Source organism: Pipistrellus hanaki (genome assembly GCF_964339955.1).
Source record: "Pipistrellus hanaki genome assembly, chromosome: 5".
Lineage (NCBI taxonomy): Eukaryota > Metazoa > Chordata > Mammalia > Chiroptera > Vespertilionidae > Pipistrellus > Pipistrellus hanaki.
The window spans coordinates 33,994,156-34,007,873 of NC_140507.1; the positions used below are offsets into that span (position 1 = coordinate 33,994,156).

A 13,718-nucleotide genomic window follows, 5' to 3' on the forward strand; every position below is an offset into this window, starting at 1 on the left:
TTAGCACGGACTTTGCATAGGGAGATAAACTCCATGGGTGTGAGGGTAGCAGTCCAGGACTCTTGATTTTTTTGCTTACTTTCCCCCCTCATTTCTCCTTTTCTCCTTTTGTTCCTACGTGTATCCATTAGGACCCTTAGCCTAATTTAGAAGCTCTCGGTTTAGTCATCATAATCATTAGTGACCCTCTGTTTCCCACAGGCCCTGAATGACGCCAAGCGGGAGCTTCGCTTCCTTTTGGTTTATCTTCATGGAGATGATCACCAGGACTCCGATGAATTCTGTCGGTGAGTGGATCGACCATTTTCTTTCTCTTCTGACCTTATCTGCTGAGAGTTTACAGTAAGCCAGTTCTCATGTCCTTTTTATTCCTCTCCACAGCAACACGCTCTGTGCCCCCGAAGTTATTTCACTAATAAACACTAGGATGCTCTTCTGGGCGTGCTCCACAAACAAGCCTGAGGGCTACAGGGGTAAGTTGTGTTTCTTCTGCCTCACTTTGATTGTTGGGATATCTTTGGAATAATCTGGAAAGACTTGCCATTTATTGTATGATTATTCTATAGTAGACACAATGTTAGTTGATATTTATACATTATTTCATTTAATCTCAGCAGTCCTGAGAGATAAGGTTACATTACACCTCAACTTCCTGGTGTAGGAAAAAGGCTTAGATATTTAAGCCTGTCCACGATCTGGGTTGTAGGCTCAATCCCCATTAGTGGACATGTAGGAGGCAGCTGATTGATGATGTTTCTGTCTCATCAATATTTCTCTCTCTGTGTCTCTCTCTTCCTCCTACACCCCTCCCCTTCTCCCTTCTCCTCTCATTTTCTCCATTCCGCTCTTTCTACAATAAATAAAAAACACCTTTTAAAGAAACTAAGAAGGAAAAGAGGCAGAGAATAAATGACACCTCCCTCTTCTCCTGCTGGGATTAAAGCAGTTCTCTCTTGCTCGTTGTGGAAAGTAAGTTGATCTATTTTATCCTGAAGTTCTGCCCTCAACCTGTTGGGTCTTTTTTTTTTTTTTTTTTTTGTCAGTTTCACAGGCTTTACGAGAGAACACCTATCCATTCCTGGCCATGATTATGCTAAAGGATCGGAGGATGACTGTGGTGGGACGGCTAGAAGGCCTCATTCAACCTGATGACCTCATTAATCAGCTAACATTTATCATTGATGCAAACCAGACTTACCTGGTGTCAGAACGCCTAGAAAGGTACTGGGGAGTTCCTCTCTAGAACTAAGAGAGAGAGACCAGCTGACCTTGAGCTCCACAAATCATGACTTCTCTAAGACAGCTTTAAAAGCTTTGTCCCTTTAGTGTTAAAATGGTTAAGTACTTGACATAACTCTCCATCAGATCATCTGTTCTTAGAGATATGAATCAAAGTACAAGACAGATTCTGTGCTCAAGAATATAGATTGTGTCATTTAGAATAGCAGAGCCTTGATATAAAGAGCTTAAATGTAGAAAGAAATGGTTGTAACTCTTTTCACCATTATATAAGTAATATATGTTAGTTTTAGAAAATTTGGAAAACACAGAAAAGCTCAAAGAATAAATAATTCTACCACCACTCTGAAAATTTTGGTATATTTTCTTTTAATTATATAAGACACGTAGACACCTATGTACAAACATAATTTTTTAGAGAGAAAATAGGAAATACACCAGAATGTTACAGTGTTTTCTCTTTGTTTATTAGAAATCTGAATAAGATGTTTCTGTGTTTTTCAAATCTTGTAAGATGTGGTTTTTTGGTTTTATGAAAGCGACTTATACAAAAATGTATGGCCCAAAAGGTTCTTTACCTGTAAAATATGCTCTGATGATCATTGTATGACAATAATATTATGTTACTTTTGTTAGAATTTGGAAAAAATTCTGCCAAATGAAACTGGGAGAAGAGATGGTTTGATCAGATTCTGCCATACTTTGCTTTGGAATCCTTTATAGCAGTGTGAAATAGTCCTCTGCCAAGATTGTAAAACTCTTTACCCCCAAAACGTCAGTGTAAGGACACCCAGAGCTTGGTGAGATTGCCCTCTCCCTTCTATGCTTTGATCTGTCTGCAGGGAAGAGCGAAATCAGACCCAGGTGCTGAGGCAGCAGCAGGATGAGGCCTACCTGGCCTCTCTCAGGGCTGACCAGGAAAAAGAAAGGAAGAAACGCGAGGAGCGAGAGAGGAAGCGGCGGAAGGAGGAGGAAGTGAAACAGCAAAAGTTGGCAGAGGAGAGGCGGCGGCAGGTAATGAGCCTGTCTCTGCTCCTGGTGACTCCCAAACGGTCTTTTCTATTCTTGATTTTAGGGAGAGAAACATTGACTGGCTGCCTCCCACTTGTACCTCCAACCAACAGCCACACCGGCCAGGGCAAACTGGTCTCTTCTTGAGTGTGAAAGGAAAAAGACAGAAGATTATGGGATTGTGGGTGATTTAAACTCTCTTTGACATTTATATGTTCATTACATTTTCACCAAAATATTTTAAAATTTGTAAAAAATTTAATTAAAAAATATAGCAGTGAGTAAAAGGTGAAACAGCGCTGTTGCATGAAAAGTAAATGTAGGTGATAAACTGTTCATAGTGCTATTTATTCACAGCAGTAATTTTTAGGCACACCTAGTAGCAGTGTTGGCTCATTCGGTATTTCATTCACAGTCTGGTTTCATTGTGTATTACCACTTGACTACAGCCAGTGTTAAATACATGAATACAGTCAATAGATAGTATATGTGATGCAATAGTACTTTGAAATTGGTTGTTCTGACTCTTGCCAACAAGTTTTTCTCCTATTAGCTACTAATTTTTCTTTGGATGCACAAATATATGGTTATTGTATTTCTTATTTCCCTCTGGGGGCCATAACCTCACCTTTCTTTGTGTTTCCACAGAATTTACAAGAAGAAAAGGAAAGGAAGTTGGAGTGCCTGCCCCCTGAGCCTTCCCCTGATGACCCTGAAAGTGTCAAGATTATCTTCAAATTACCCAACGATTCTCGAGTAGAGAGACGATTCCACTTTTCACAGTCTCTAACAGTAAGGACTGCTTACGTTGTGTGATGTGGATGGAGAGTCTGGCCTGTGGACTAGAGTGTTGTGTCTGCTGCTCAGAGGAACTGGGAGGAAGGGGAGTAGAGAGAAGCGGGGCAGGAGGAGTGCAGTGAACTGTGATGCCTTCAGTTATAGCTGCCAAAAGCTCTAGTAAGCTTCCTTTCGTCAGATTAGAACTCGGCTAAGAAAAGAAGGTACCTTTCCAAGAAGTCCCCCAAAGACAGCTGAGAGGTGAGGCTCGCAGCAGAGCCCGCTTTGCTCTGTAGAGAAAGCTCTGTCTCTGCTGACCTAGGAGCTCCGGAGTTATACATCAGACTATGAAAGCACGTGCACGTCTCTCAGAATTGTCAGCCTCCCTTGCAGGCCATTACCTTGTAAATCTGGCGTCCAAAGGTAAATAGTGTTTGTCATTCCATAAGGAGGTACTTAAAGCAGATATTCTTTTTTTTTTTTTTTATGAAAAGTCCCTGCACCCCAGTGTTTTATTTATTTATTTTTAAAATATATTTTATTGATTTTTTTACAGAGAGGAAGAGAGAGGGATAGAGAGTTAGAAATATCGATGAGAGAGAATCACCGATCAGCTGCCTCTTGCACACCCCCTACTGGGGATGTGCCCGCAATCAAGGTACATGCCCTTGACCAGAATCGAACCTGGGACCTTTCAGTCTGCAGGCCAATGCTCAATCCACTGAGCCAAACCGGTTTTGGTAAAAGCAGAGATTCTTATTAAAGTCTTACAGAATGAAGATCAAATTCTCATTCTTCCAGAGTAACTAGTTAAGTTTCTTTTTTTGTTAATCCTCACATGAGGATATTTTTCCATTGATTTGTATAGAATGTTGAAGGGAGGAGCAGAGACAGAGAGAGAAACATCAATGTGTGAGGGACACATCAATAGGTTGCCTACCGCACATACCCCAACCAGGGCAAGAATTGAGTCTGCAATCGAGATATGTGCCCTTTATCAGAATCGAATCCAGGACCCTTCAGCCTCTGGGCCAATGATCTATCCCACTGATCAAATTGGCTAGGGCTTAGATGTGTTTGTTCGATCAGTTGTCTTAGTAATTTCTAAGCCTCAATTGCGTCATCTGTAACGCAGGTGTAATAAGCACTCTTAATAGGATGGTTGTGAGGATTAAATTCATATGTATAATGTTGAGCATTGTGCCTGGCTCATCGTAACTCGGATGCTAACTTCTTTTTGGTATCTGTAACCAAAAAGAAGTTTCTGTTTATATTGAGAGTTGATTTTCCAAATTTATAATTGCAATAGATTCTGCCATTTCTGATGGCCTGCTAGCTGTTCACAACCTGTGGGTCGAGACAGGTTGAGAACCGCTGCTGTAGAGCCCAAGACCATTGGAAAACACAGATATTTACATTACGATTCATAACAGTAGAAAGATTACAGTTATGAAGTAGCAGTGAAAATAATTTTATGGTTGGGGGTCACCACAACATGAGGAAGTGTATTAAAGGGTCGTGGCATTAAAAAAGTGGACAACCACTGCTCTAGAGAGTTTTGCAGGAAAACCTGTTATAATTGTGGAATAGAATAGGCTTGTGGCCAAAGGGGAAGCAACCCATTTGTTAATTATATTGAATCCTTAACAGCTTTTTAAATGGGTTCTCAGTAAAAGTTATTTTAAAAATTGCCTGGACCGGTTTGGCTCAATGGATAGAGCTTCGGCTTGGAGACTGAAAGGTCCCTGGGTTCGATTCCGGTCAAGGGCATGTACCTTGGTTGTGAGCATATCCCCAGTAGGGGGTGTGCAAGAGGCAGCTGATCGATGACTCTCTCTCATCAATGTTTCTAACTCTCTATCTCTCTCCCTTCCTCTCTGTACAAAATCAATAAAATATTTTTTTTTTTTTTAAAAAGTTATTTTAAAAATAAAAAAACTCCAGACTGAGAAATACTTGGTCATAAATGGGGACAAGGCTCAGGGTGGGGAAGAAGTGTAGTGGCAGTTCTGGCCTTTAATTGAACACTCATCTAGGTAATAAGCCGCAGCTGAATAATTGGTACTTGTGTCATCTTCCTGTGAGCTCTGCCCTTCTTAACCTCAAGGAGGGTGAATGTTCAGTGAGGTAGCCAATTTGACCTCAATGCCCAGCTCTTGACAGTGGAAACATGCTAAAACAACAAAGGATGAACTGTAGAATAATCTCTAGGCCCCATGAGTGGGCAGAAAAGTGGCAGCTGATGTTCTCTCAGCATATGCAAGAGAACCCAAATTATACTCAGCCCAGAACTTATTTTTTTTACCATTTACAAATCAAAAGGACTTTTTGTGGTGGTGTCATCCGTTTTCTGTTGCCCATTGTCAGTGGTGACAAAAAATGCCAGTTTTGTAACAAGGTGAGAACGATAGTCCTCTTTTATCAATCACCCATGATCACTTGCAGTCCGAAAATACTAAATTCCAGAAATGAAAAATTCATGTTTTTAAGTTATACACTGTTCTGAGTAGCATGATGACATTTTTTCCTGCCCTGCTCAGGGCATGAATTATCTCTCTGTCTAGCATACCCATGCTACATACCTCCCTGCCCCATTCTTGATGTCAGAGAGAGATAGAGACCACATTCATGTAACTTTTATTACAGTATATTATTACAATTGTTCTTTTTTACGAGTGTTGTTAATCTCTTACTGTGCAATTTTTAAGTTACACTTTATTGTAAGTATGCCAGTATAGCATGTATGGGGGTTCAATACTATCCACAGTTTCAAGCATCCACTGGGGATCTTGGAACGTGTCCCCCAAGGAAAATGGGACTGCTGCGTTCTCAAACAGTGACTGAAAGAAGCAAAATATTATTTCACCCTTACATAAAACCATGTTGGATTCATACCAAGAATACTTGGTACAAGTCTGATTGATGCATCTCAGAAAAGATAGAGAGTGAATGCTGAGAAGGGAATGAAAATGATCAATGTTGACAGACTAAAATATAAGAAGTTAAAATTATGAAGGAATTAGAGGACTTTGGGCTTGTTCCTTAAATCCTGGAATTATAGCCCTTTAAATGCTCTAAGGAGGTAAGTTTAAGACAAATGAAGGAAGAACTTCACACAGAGGGGAATAAGCTTATGAGAGATGGGACAAAAAATAGAAATCGATTCCCTCAAAAAGTAAGGGTAATTTGAATGTTGTGTTCCTAATCTTTGGGATTGACGGAGGAGAGTAGCAATGCCTTCATGGCATCTCTCTTCGAGTCTTTGTTAGACATACAATGCTAGAGGAAGAGGGCCATAGAGTATATCCTGGTACCTGTTCTTAGCGTGTGGCACACGATTACCTGTGCCTTGTCAAGAGCCGGAGAGGGCGAGAAGAGCATTCCCACAGAAGAAAGGTTGCCATGGAAGCTCTCCATCACATTAAGGAGGGTGACCCTATGTGGGGGCAGCCAGTGCAGACAAGTCAGAGTCCAAGTGGCCCGGGGTGGTTTGGGGTGTTAAAGCCAGAACTGGGTAAGGAGGGGGGATGAGCTCAGGGTTTTCGATATCTGTGTACAGCAACCTAGCATAGAGTGTGGATGTGTAGTATGGACAGATATTCTCCAGCTTTCTCCACAGAGCGCTTGGGAGCAGCAGCATCCCAACAGCAATGAGCACACCTAGCACCTAGACTGTGACTTTTCATATCATTTCCATTCAGATGAACCAGGGGTTGTTGGAGAAATGGGTGATTCCAGGGCTGGAACAGGGAAAACGCCAAGATGTGCCTGAACACTTTGTGCCCGAAAAGCCAGTAATTATTCAGAGAGCAAAGGAGACATGTCAGCAAGACACAAGTCAGCTTAAATGGGCTCCTTCTGACTCCATCTGGAACGATTTGAACATTAAATAATGATTGTAATATTATAACTTACTGAATAAAATAGGAAATCATGACTCTGCAGTAATAAATAGAAAGATTGAGGAACAGAAGGTTTCCATCTTTTCAAAGTACTGCCCCACAAAATACTCATTACATACAAAGGGTAAAATAAGATCTTGCCTGTGGAAGCCTGCAGGTGGTCTGAGTGAGTGTCCGCGGAGTAGGACACATTGACTGGAATGCAGTGAGGTTACCCACAACTTCTTATTTTCCTGGGAAGAATGAGGCATAACAGAAATCCTGTAACAGCCGAAACCGGTTTGGCTCAGTGGTAGAGCGTCGGTCTGCGGACTGAAAGGTCCCAGGTTCGATTCCGGTCAGGGGCATGTACGTTGGTTGCGGGCACATCCCCGGTAGTGGGTGTGCAGGAGGCAGCTGGTCGATGTTTCTCTCTCGTCAACATTTCTAGCTCTCTATCTCTCTCCCTTCCTCTCTGTAAAAAATCAATAAAATATATATTTAAAAAAAAAAAAAAAAAAAGAAATCCTGTAACAGAATAATGCCCAGTAATCTTTACAAGTCAAGGTCAGAAAAGATCGAGAATTTGCTTCTGGCTAAAGGAGATAGGAGACAATTCTAAACGAGTATTTTGCTATAAATGACAATTGGTGAAACTGGAATGGGGCCTGAATAATAATTAAAAGAGTTAAATTTCCTGTTTTTGAGGGCTGTGTTGTAGTTATGTAGAAGTGTCCTGTTTGTAAGACACACAGTATTCTAGGGTGAGGGCATCAGGCTGGCAGCTCGCTCTCAACTGGTTCAAAGGAAAAGCACCTCTATGTCCTATACTGTCACCTTCTCTGTAAGTCTGTGATGATGATTATTTTTTTAATTCTCACCTGAGGACATGTTTTTATTGATTTTAGAGAAAGAGGGAGTGGGGGGAGAGGGAAACGTTGGTTGGTTGCCTCCCATACACACCCCAGCTGGGAATCAATCCACAGCCTCGGTGTGTGCCCTGACCAGGAATTGGTCCTGTAGCCTTTTGGTGTATGGGACACCGCTCCAACCAACCGAGTCACCTGCCCAGGGCTGCGATGGTTACTGAGGAAAAATTTTTTTAGCTGTGCATCAGACAAGTTGTCAAAGAAGAAACAGAAGAATCAGTTCAGAGTAGGACCTGATTTGGGCTGTGTAATCTCTTCAAAACGCTGCCCTATTGGCCAGCCTGGGTTGTGGGCTTGATCCCCAAAGTGGGGCGTGCAGGAGGTGGCCAACTGAGGATTCTCTCTCATCATGGGTGTTTCTATCTGTCCCTTCTTCCTGCTCTTTGAATTTGCTCTGTGAAATGGCAAGACCTTGACGTAGAATTCCAGTGTAATGTGAGTCATCCTAGGGATGGCTGGGGGGTATTTGATTTCACGGTGGTATGCATGTGTGTATCTGTCTCTTCCTCACTGCTCTTCACTTTCTATATGACCCCTTCAGGTTATCCATGACTTCTTATTCTCCTTGAAAGAAAGCCCCGAGAAGTTTCAGATCGAAGCCAACTTCCCCCGGCGGGTGCTGCCCTGCGTCCCTTCAGAGGAGCGGCCCACCCCCCCGACGCTGCAGGAGGCCGGGCTCAGCCACACAGAAGTCCTCTTTGTTCAGGACCTAACAGACGAATGACACCTTTCCTCCTTCCCCCTCCCGCCCCGATTCCTAAAAGAAATGGAAAAGAAAAAACAGAAAAATTCACATTATTATTATTATTATAATAATACAATATTTTTTTTAAAGACTGCTGCATCCTAAGGAAGGATCAGAAACCATGCTGCCTGCAAGAGTCACCACCTGTGTGCGTGCGAGGTCAGTGATGACCGCTCCGCCGGCAGCCCCCCTCCCCTCGGCCTCCACCACCCCTTCCAGCCAGAGGGGGCTCTGCGCTCCGCCCGGCCGCCGTCCCGGCAGCGGGGAAGGACATTCCCACTAGTTCTCATTCGTTCTTGCTTTTATGGAAAGTAAAAGTGACACCTCCGTCAACCAGCTACTGCAGCATCTCTAAGGGCTTGTTTTCCCGCCTCCAGGGGAGAGAAGGCACAGCAGAGATGTTCTTTAACTTCCCACCATTCATGAATAACTTTTACTTTTTTTAAAGTTGCTTTGTAATGACCAAAGGAATGAGGCTGACATGGGTGTATTTCTCTCCCCCGCCTCCCCCCCCCCTTTATTTGATAAAGCGCCAATTCTTAAACCCATGACATGATTTCATCCCCTGGGCTCCTCAGCCCACAAGAGTATAATAAAGATGCCCTGGCCTGGTTTGTGCTTATTTCTGCCATTGCCCTCAAGTTCCCAGAGAGGTGGTTCTTTTTGGTCCAATTCTTTGCAGTCCTTTCTTGTCACCTATGCACCCCCTGTGGAGTAGTGAGAGGAAATCTGGGTTTGTAGCCCTTGTGATGTACGGATGTACTTACGTGTGCGGGGTGAACTCCATGTATACTCATCTGTACACACGTCTGCAGCTTTTCCTTGGAATCTATACCAGGGGGTATTATGGGGTCTGAGCCAAAGGATAGTAGCCCTTCATTCCTCTTCATGTGCATGCTGTTCCTGCAGCCCTGAGCTTTCCTGAATTGCCAAGCGTGGTGCCTTCCAGAGGACTAGCAGGGCCTGTGGTGGGACCAGCAGAACCATGTGAGAGTGCCCTCCCTTCTCGGTGCGTGTGTGGTGTGGTGGTGATGGTGGTGTTTTAAGGGTAGAAAGAATAGAGGCCTTAAGGGGACCCAACACAGAACTCTGAGGCTGTGTAAACTCTTTGGAGGCAGATTTCAGTTTCTGATGTGTCTACCTGCTGGGGGCAGTTTTTATCCTCTTTGTTGCTGTGTTCAAGTAATAGGGTTTTTTAACCTTTGGATGTCTCGTCTGTGGTGGTTTATAGTAATGGGTACATGGGTGAGGCCATGTATTAACAGATGCCAGCATGAGCTGACGACTGTTCCAAAGTGTTCTGTGGCTAGACCGGTGCACTCGTAACGATGCAACCTCCTGAAGTTACTCTAGTTCCCAGCATGCTGTGAGACCAAGGCGTTCATATCGAGATACAGCGTAACCTGCTGGGTCTGTCTGTAGTCTCCAAAGGCTTTCTCTGTTGCCTAACTAAAACCTGAGGACCACTTGTAGGTAGCAGTAACGTGGCTACTATTCTCTCCAGCCTCAGTGGTTGGGGTTCACACCCAGGGGCAGGGTGAGGAGCCTCATGGATATCACCTAGGGAGCCCGAGGATTTTCCAGTGGCCTTGGCACGGGTACCTAGAACACCATCTCTAGAAAATTTAATTCTGCCCTTGGCTGCCTATTATTCCACTTCCCCCCAGCTGTTCTGAGGCCACATGGGCAGGAAATCGCTGTCTGTTGTCATTACATGTATCTGGAGTGAGTACCTGGATAAACCATGCTCTCTTCTCAGCCTTGGGTGAATTCTGCCTCCTGCTTCACAACTATGCAAAGAGGAATTTCCCCCTTCACCAAGCACCCCGCCCCCCTGTGAGTTCACAGCTGATCCCTGCCAGCATCGGGGAGGGGAGGGCTTAGGACATTAGCTAGGCTGGTGGTACTGTCTTGTCCATACCTCTTTGGGAAGGTGTAAATTTTTTTCCTTAATTCAATCGGCATCTTACTCTACAATGTGCACTTTATGCCTCTTGCCTTTTGATAACTTGTTCGGTGAAGGAGGTCAGATGCGAGCATATTACAACATTTCTGTTTAGGTCGGTACAACTCTTGAGGTAGCCTATGCCTTTAGGCTTCCAGAGGCTTCGCAAGCACACGCTTCTTTCCTAGTCCCTGTGCAGTAACCCAGACTCCATTCCTGTCCCCTTGCTGACCCTAGAGCTGCTGCCCAAGTGCCCTCTCCTTTCCTCCCTGAAAGACGCACATTTTGTCAACGTCAGTACAATCTGTACACGACTCCCAAGGACCTCTGCGAACTCGATGGGACGACCTTCAAGGGAGAAAATATTGCGAAGCCAGTGATCTGCAAGCATTTGCTCTTGTTTCAAATCACCTCTGGGTATTAACAGCTGTTGTTTCCAAATGGCAAGTCATCAGCTAAGCGAAAACACTTGTTTCAAGTTTGTTTCTGCACTCCCAAGACCAAAGTTGTAGAATCGGCTGCGTGACCATGGGACACGACCAAGTGGAGACACCGGTCGGAGTTAGTTGAATCTCTGCAGCTCAGTGGGGGGGCCTTCCAGTGCTCTCTTCTACTTCAGCAGTTTCCTGCAGCAAATGTTTCTTTCTCTCTGCTTGCCTCCACTATGATGTTTGGATAAGAGATGGCCAGGGGAGAATATTTATCTCTTAAAAAAAAACACAAAAAAACAAAGGCTAAAAAGAACCTAGGAAATCTTCAACTGAGCAGTTATGAAACTTGCTAACGGTGCCAAGGCCAAGGAAAGAATTGCAGGAAATGACAATGGGAAGGAGTGGTAACCCCCAGAATGCAAAATTGGGGGAGTATTTCTGGTGCTTGACAAGAAGCTCCACTTCACACCGGTTCTTTAGGACTTGTGAGGAAAGCAGCAACGGGAAGTCCGTCCACCAAGGATGCAGTGCCCCAGCTCGGACTGCACCTGAATAGTTCCATGTAATTTACTGAAGAAATCTAGTGTACTTTAAATTTTTTTCATAAAAGTTTACATTGTATTGTAGGTTAACATTAAATGTTTTATAACAAAAATGTCCTAAGTTGTGGGTCTTTCTGTCTAGGAGAGAGGTGGTAGGAAATTCTCTATGTGAAGGCATGGTGGGTGGGTACCAGGAGGGAACAGCATTGCATTGCCAAGAAGCAAGGGAGAATTCCTGTGAAAACAGCAGCTCGGGCAGAGGGATGTAGCGCAGAGCAGACTGATCTGGCTTCAGGTGTGGGCTCGTGTATCAGCTTTGTTCTTTAGCTGCCCTGAGCTTTAATTTCCATGAGAGTAACGCCATTTTCCTTGGTGTAGGATCGTAGATTAAATGAAAGAAATGTGCATGAAGCACCGGTCACAGGAGTTCCTTTCTCCGTGGGAGTGTATTTTGAACATGCAGTAATAACTCAGTTTCTTGGGAGGTGTCATTTCTGCCAGATAGACCTATATGTCCTTGCAGAGAAGAGAGTCTCTTTTGACCTAACAAATTCTGGACCAATGGAACCCCCCTCCAAAGGTGTTTTCGCATAGATTTTCATTTCTGAGAGAAAATGTAAGCCTCAGTTCTTTGCCTTTTCCCCATTGTCCTGTGCAAAGAACTGAGTTATCAGTTCTTGTCACCTTCAGGGTCTGCCCTGTTGATTATCCAAAGATGTGAGGCCTTTGTTTTGTAATGTACGTTTTAAGTGTAAACTAGAATGTCTTCTGTGAGCCTTCCATATAAAAGTTTGGCTCTCAGTTAACGGAGAACAGGGAGATTCAGATCCTGATGCCGGATACTCCTGGTCCCAATGCCTGCCTGTGGCCGTGATTTTAGCCAGGTGACCTCCACTGTGGGCTTCAGTGTCACACAAAATGGGCCGATTGTAGGGAGCATTGCTGTTGAGTGAATTGCTACTGAGGCCCTGGCAGGCAGTAGCCCCCCATTACAAATCAGTTCGTAGTTTGCCCACTGCTAATGGTTCGCCCTAGTGTGGTTAAGTGGAGGGGGGAGAGTGTGGCTTAGGGGGCAGCAGAGTATGCCAGCACGTCCTGGCATGCCCCGGTGTTGCAGTTGGGATTCCTCCTGTGCTTTTACCCCAGTGGAGCAGTGTGTCCCCACAGTCCCTTTCTCACCCTGTGAGCTCAGTTAGTGGTGCCGAGCCTCTCCCTTCCACAGCCCTGCCCTCCTGCCTCTCAGAATGGTGTCTGGAACTCCCAGGTTTCTTCCTCGTAAACGGAAATACGGTTTTCCCCTGAAGACAACACTTCAAAAAACCCTTAAGCAGGTGCCACTCGTTTTCCCAGAAATCTTGACACCAGGGGGCAGGCTCTGTATTTCCCTTCTGCCACCTGGGTGCACTGTCCTGCAGCACACGCCATCTGCCGGGACCGTCCCGTCCGCTGCTGCTGGCCAGATGTCCACAACCCAGGTGACCCATCCCCGCGTGTGGTTCTCCGGACGGACAGCTCCTGATGGGACGGCAGCTGAGTGTGGTGGGGAGAGGCTTTGGCATCAAATCTGGCTTTGAAAGAGCCCTGCTGCTTGCTGACTGATGAGGGCAAGTGTCGTCATGTAAACGTGGGACTAGGTCCTGGCCAGGCTCAGGTGCCTTCAGTGGCCGGTGTCCGAAGGGCCTGGCGGTGGGCAGACGGAGCTGAGCAAAGGCGGCTTCCTCCCCTTGGTCCCCAGCAGGGCCACGCTCGGTGTGGTCTTCACCTGGGACTGCTTCCCCCGGGGGCCTCAGAACAGCCCCTCACTGCCCATAGGCTTCATGGTTCCACCTCCTGTCCCTTCTCCGCCCTCAAAGCCTCTGTGTCCCCGGCTCCGCTCACCTCAGTCCCCTCTGCAGGAACTGTCTTGGACTCAACACCCCTCTCCACGATAAGCCAGAACTCAGTCACAGCTCCTAGTCAACCCCGCTGTTAAGCTGCAGACTCCTAGCATCTGTCAGCGAAGTGAGGGGCCCTGGGTCGGCGCCCACGGCTTTGGCCTAGCTCACGGAACTCCCCAAATGTTTCTGCTCCCTGGGTGCCCTCCACCACTGTGCTCCCCTCTCAGGTCCGAGCCACCTGCATCCTTTTACACCAGCCTGTTACTACAGCAGCCTACTTCCTGAGAAACCGAGGTCTGGTCACAGAACTTCTCTTTTTTACCTTAAAACTGTTCTGTGAT

General features: G+C 45.2%; 1 protein-coding gene across 3 annotated transcripts in view; it reads left to right on the plus strand.

Annotated features, from left to right (window-relative positions):
- Window positions 1-11,271, plus strand: part of FAF2 (Fas associated factor family member 2) — a 33,958-nt gene extending 22,687 nt beyond the window's left edge. For all 3 annotated transcript variants that reach the window (XM_084886642.1, XM_084886640.1, XM_084886641.1), the window contains 6 exons: window positions 202-287; window positions 382-473; window positions 1,044-1,221; window positions 2,082-2,253; window positions 2,899-3,042; window positions 8,379-11,271. In XM_084886642.1, the coding sequence (XP_084742768.1) occupies window positions 202-287; window positions 382-473; window positions 1,044-1,221; window positions 2,082-2,253; window positions 2,899-3,042; window positions 8,379-8,561 (855 nt within the window). In that variant the 3' untranslated portion in view covers window positions 8,562-11,271. The remainder of the gene's footprint in view (window positions 1-201; window positions 288-381; window positions 474-1,043; window positions 1,222-2,081; window positions 2,254-2,898; window positions 3,043-8,378) is intronic.
- The last annotated feature ends 2,447 nt before the right edge of the window (window positions 11,272-13,718 follow it).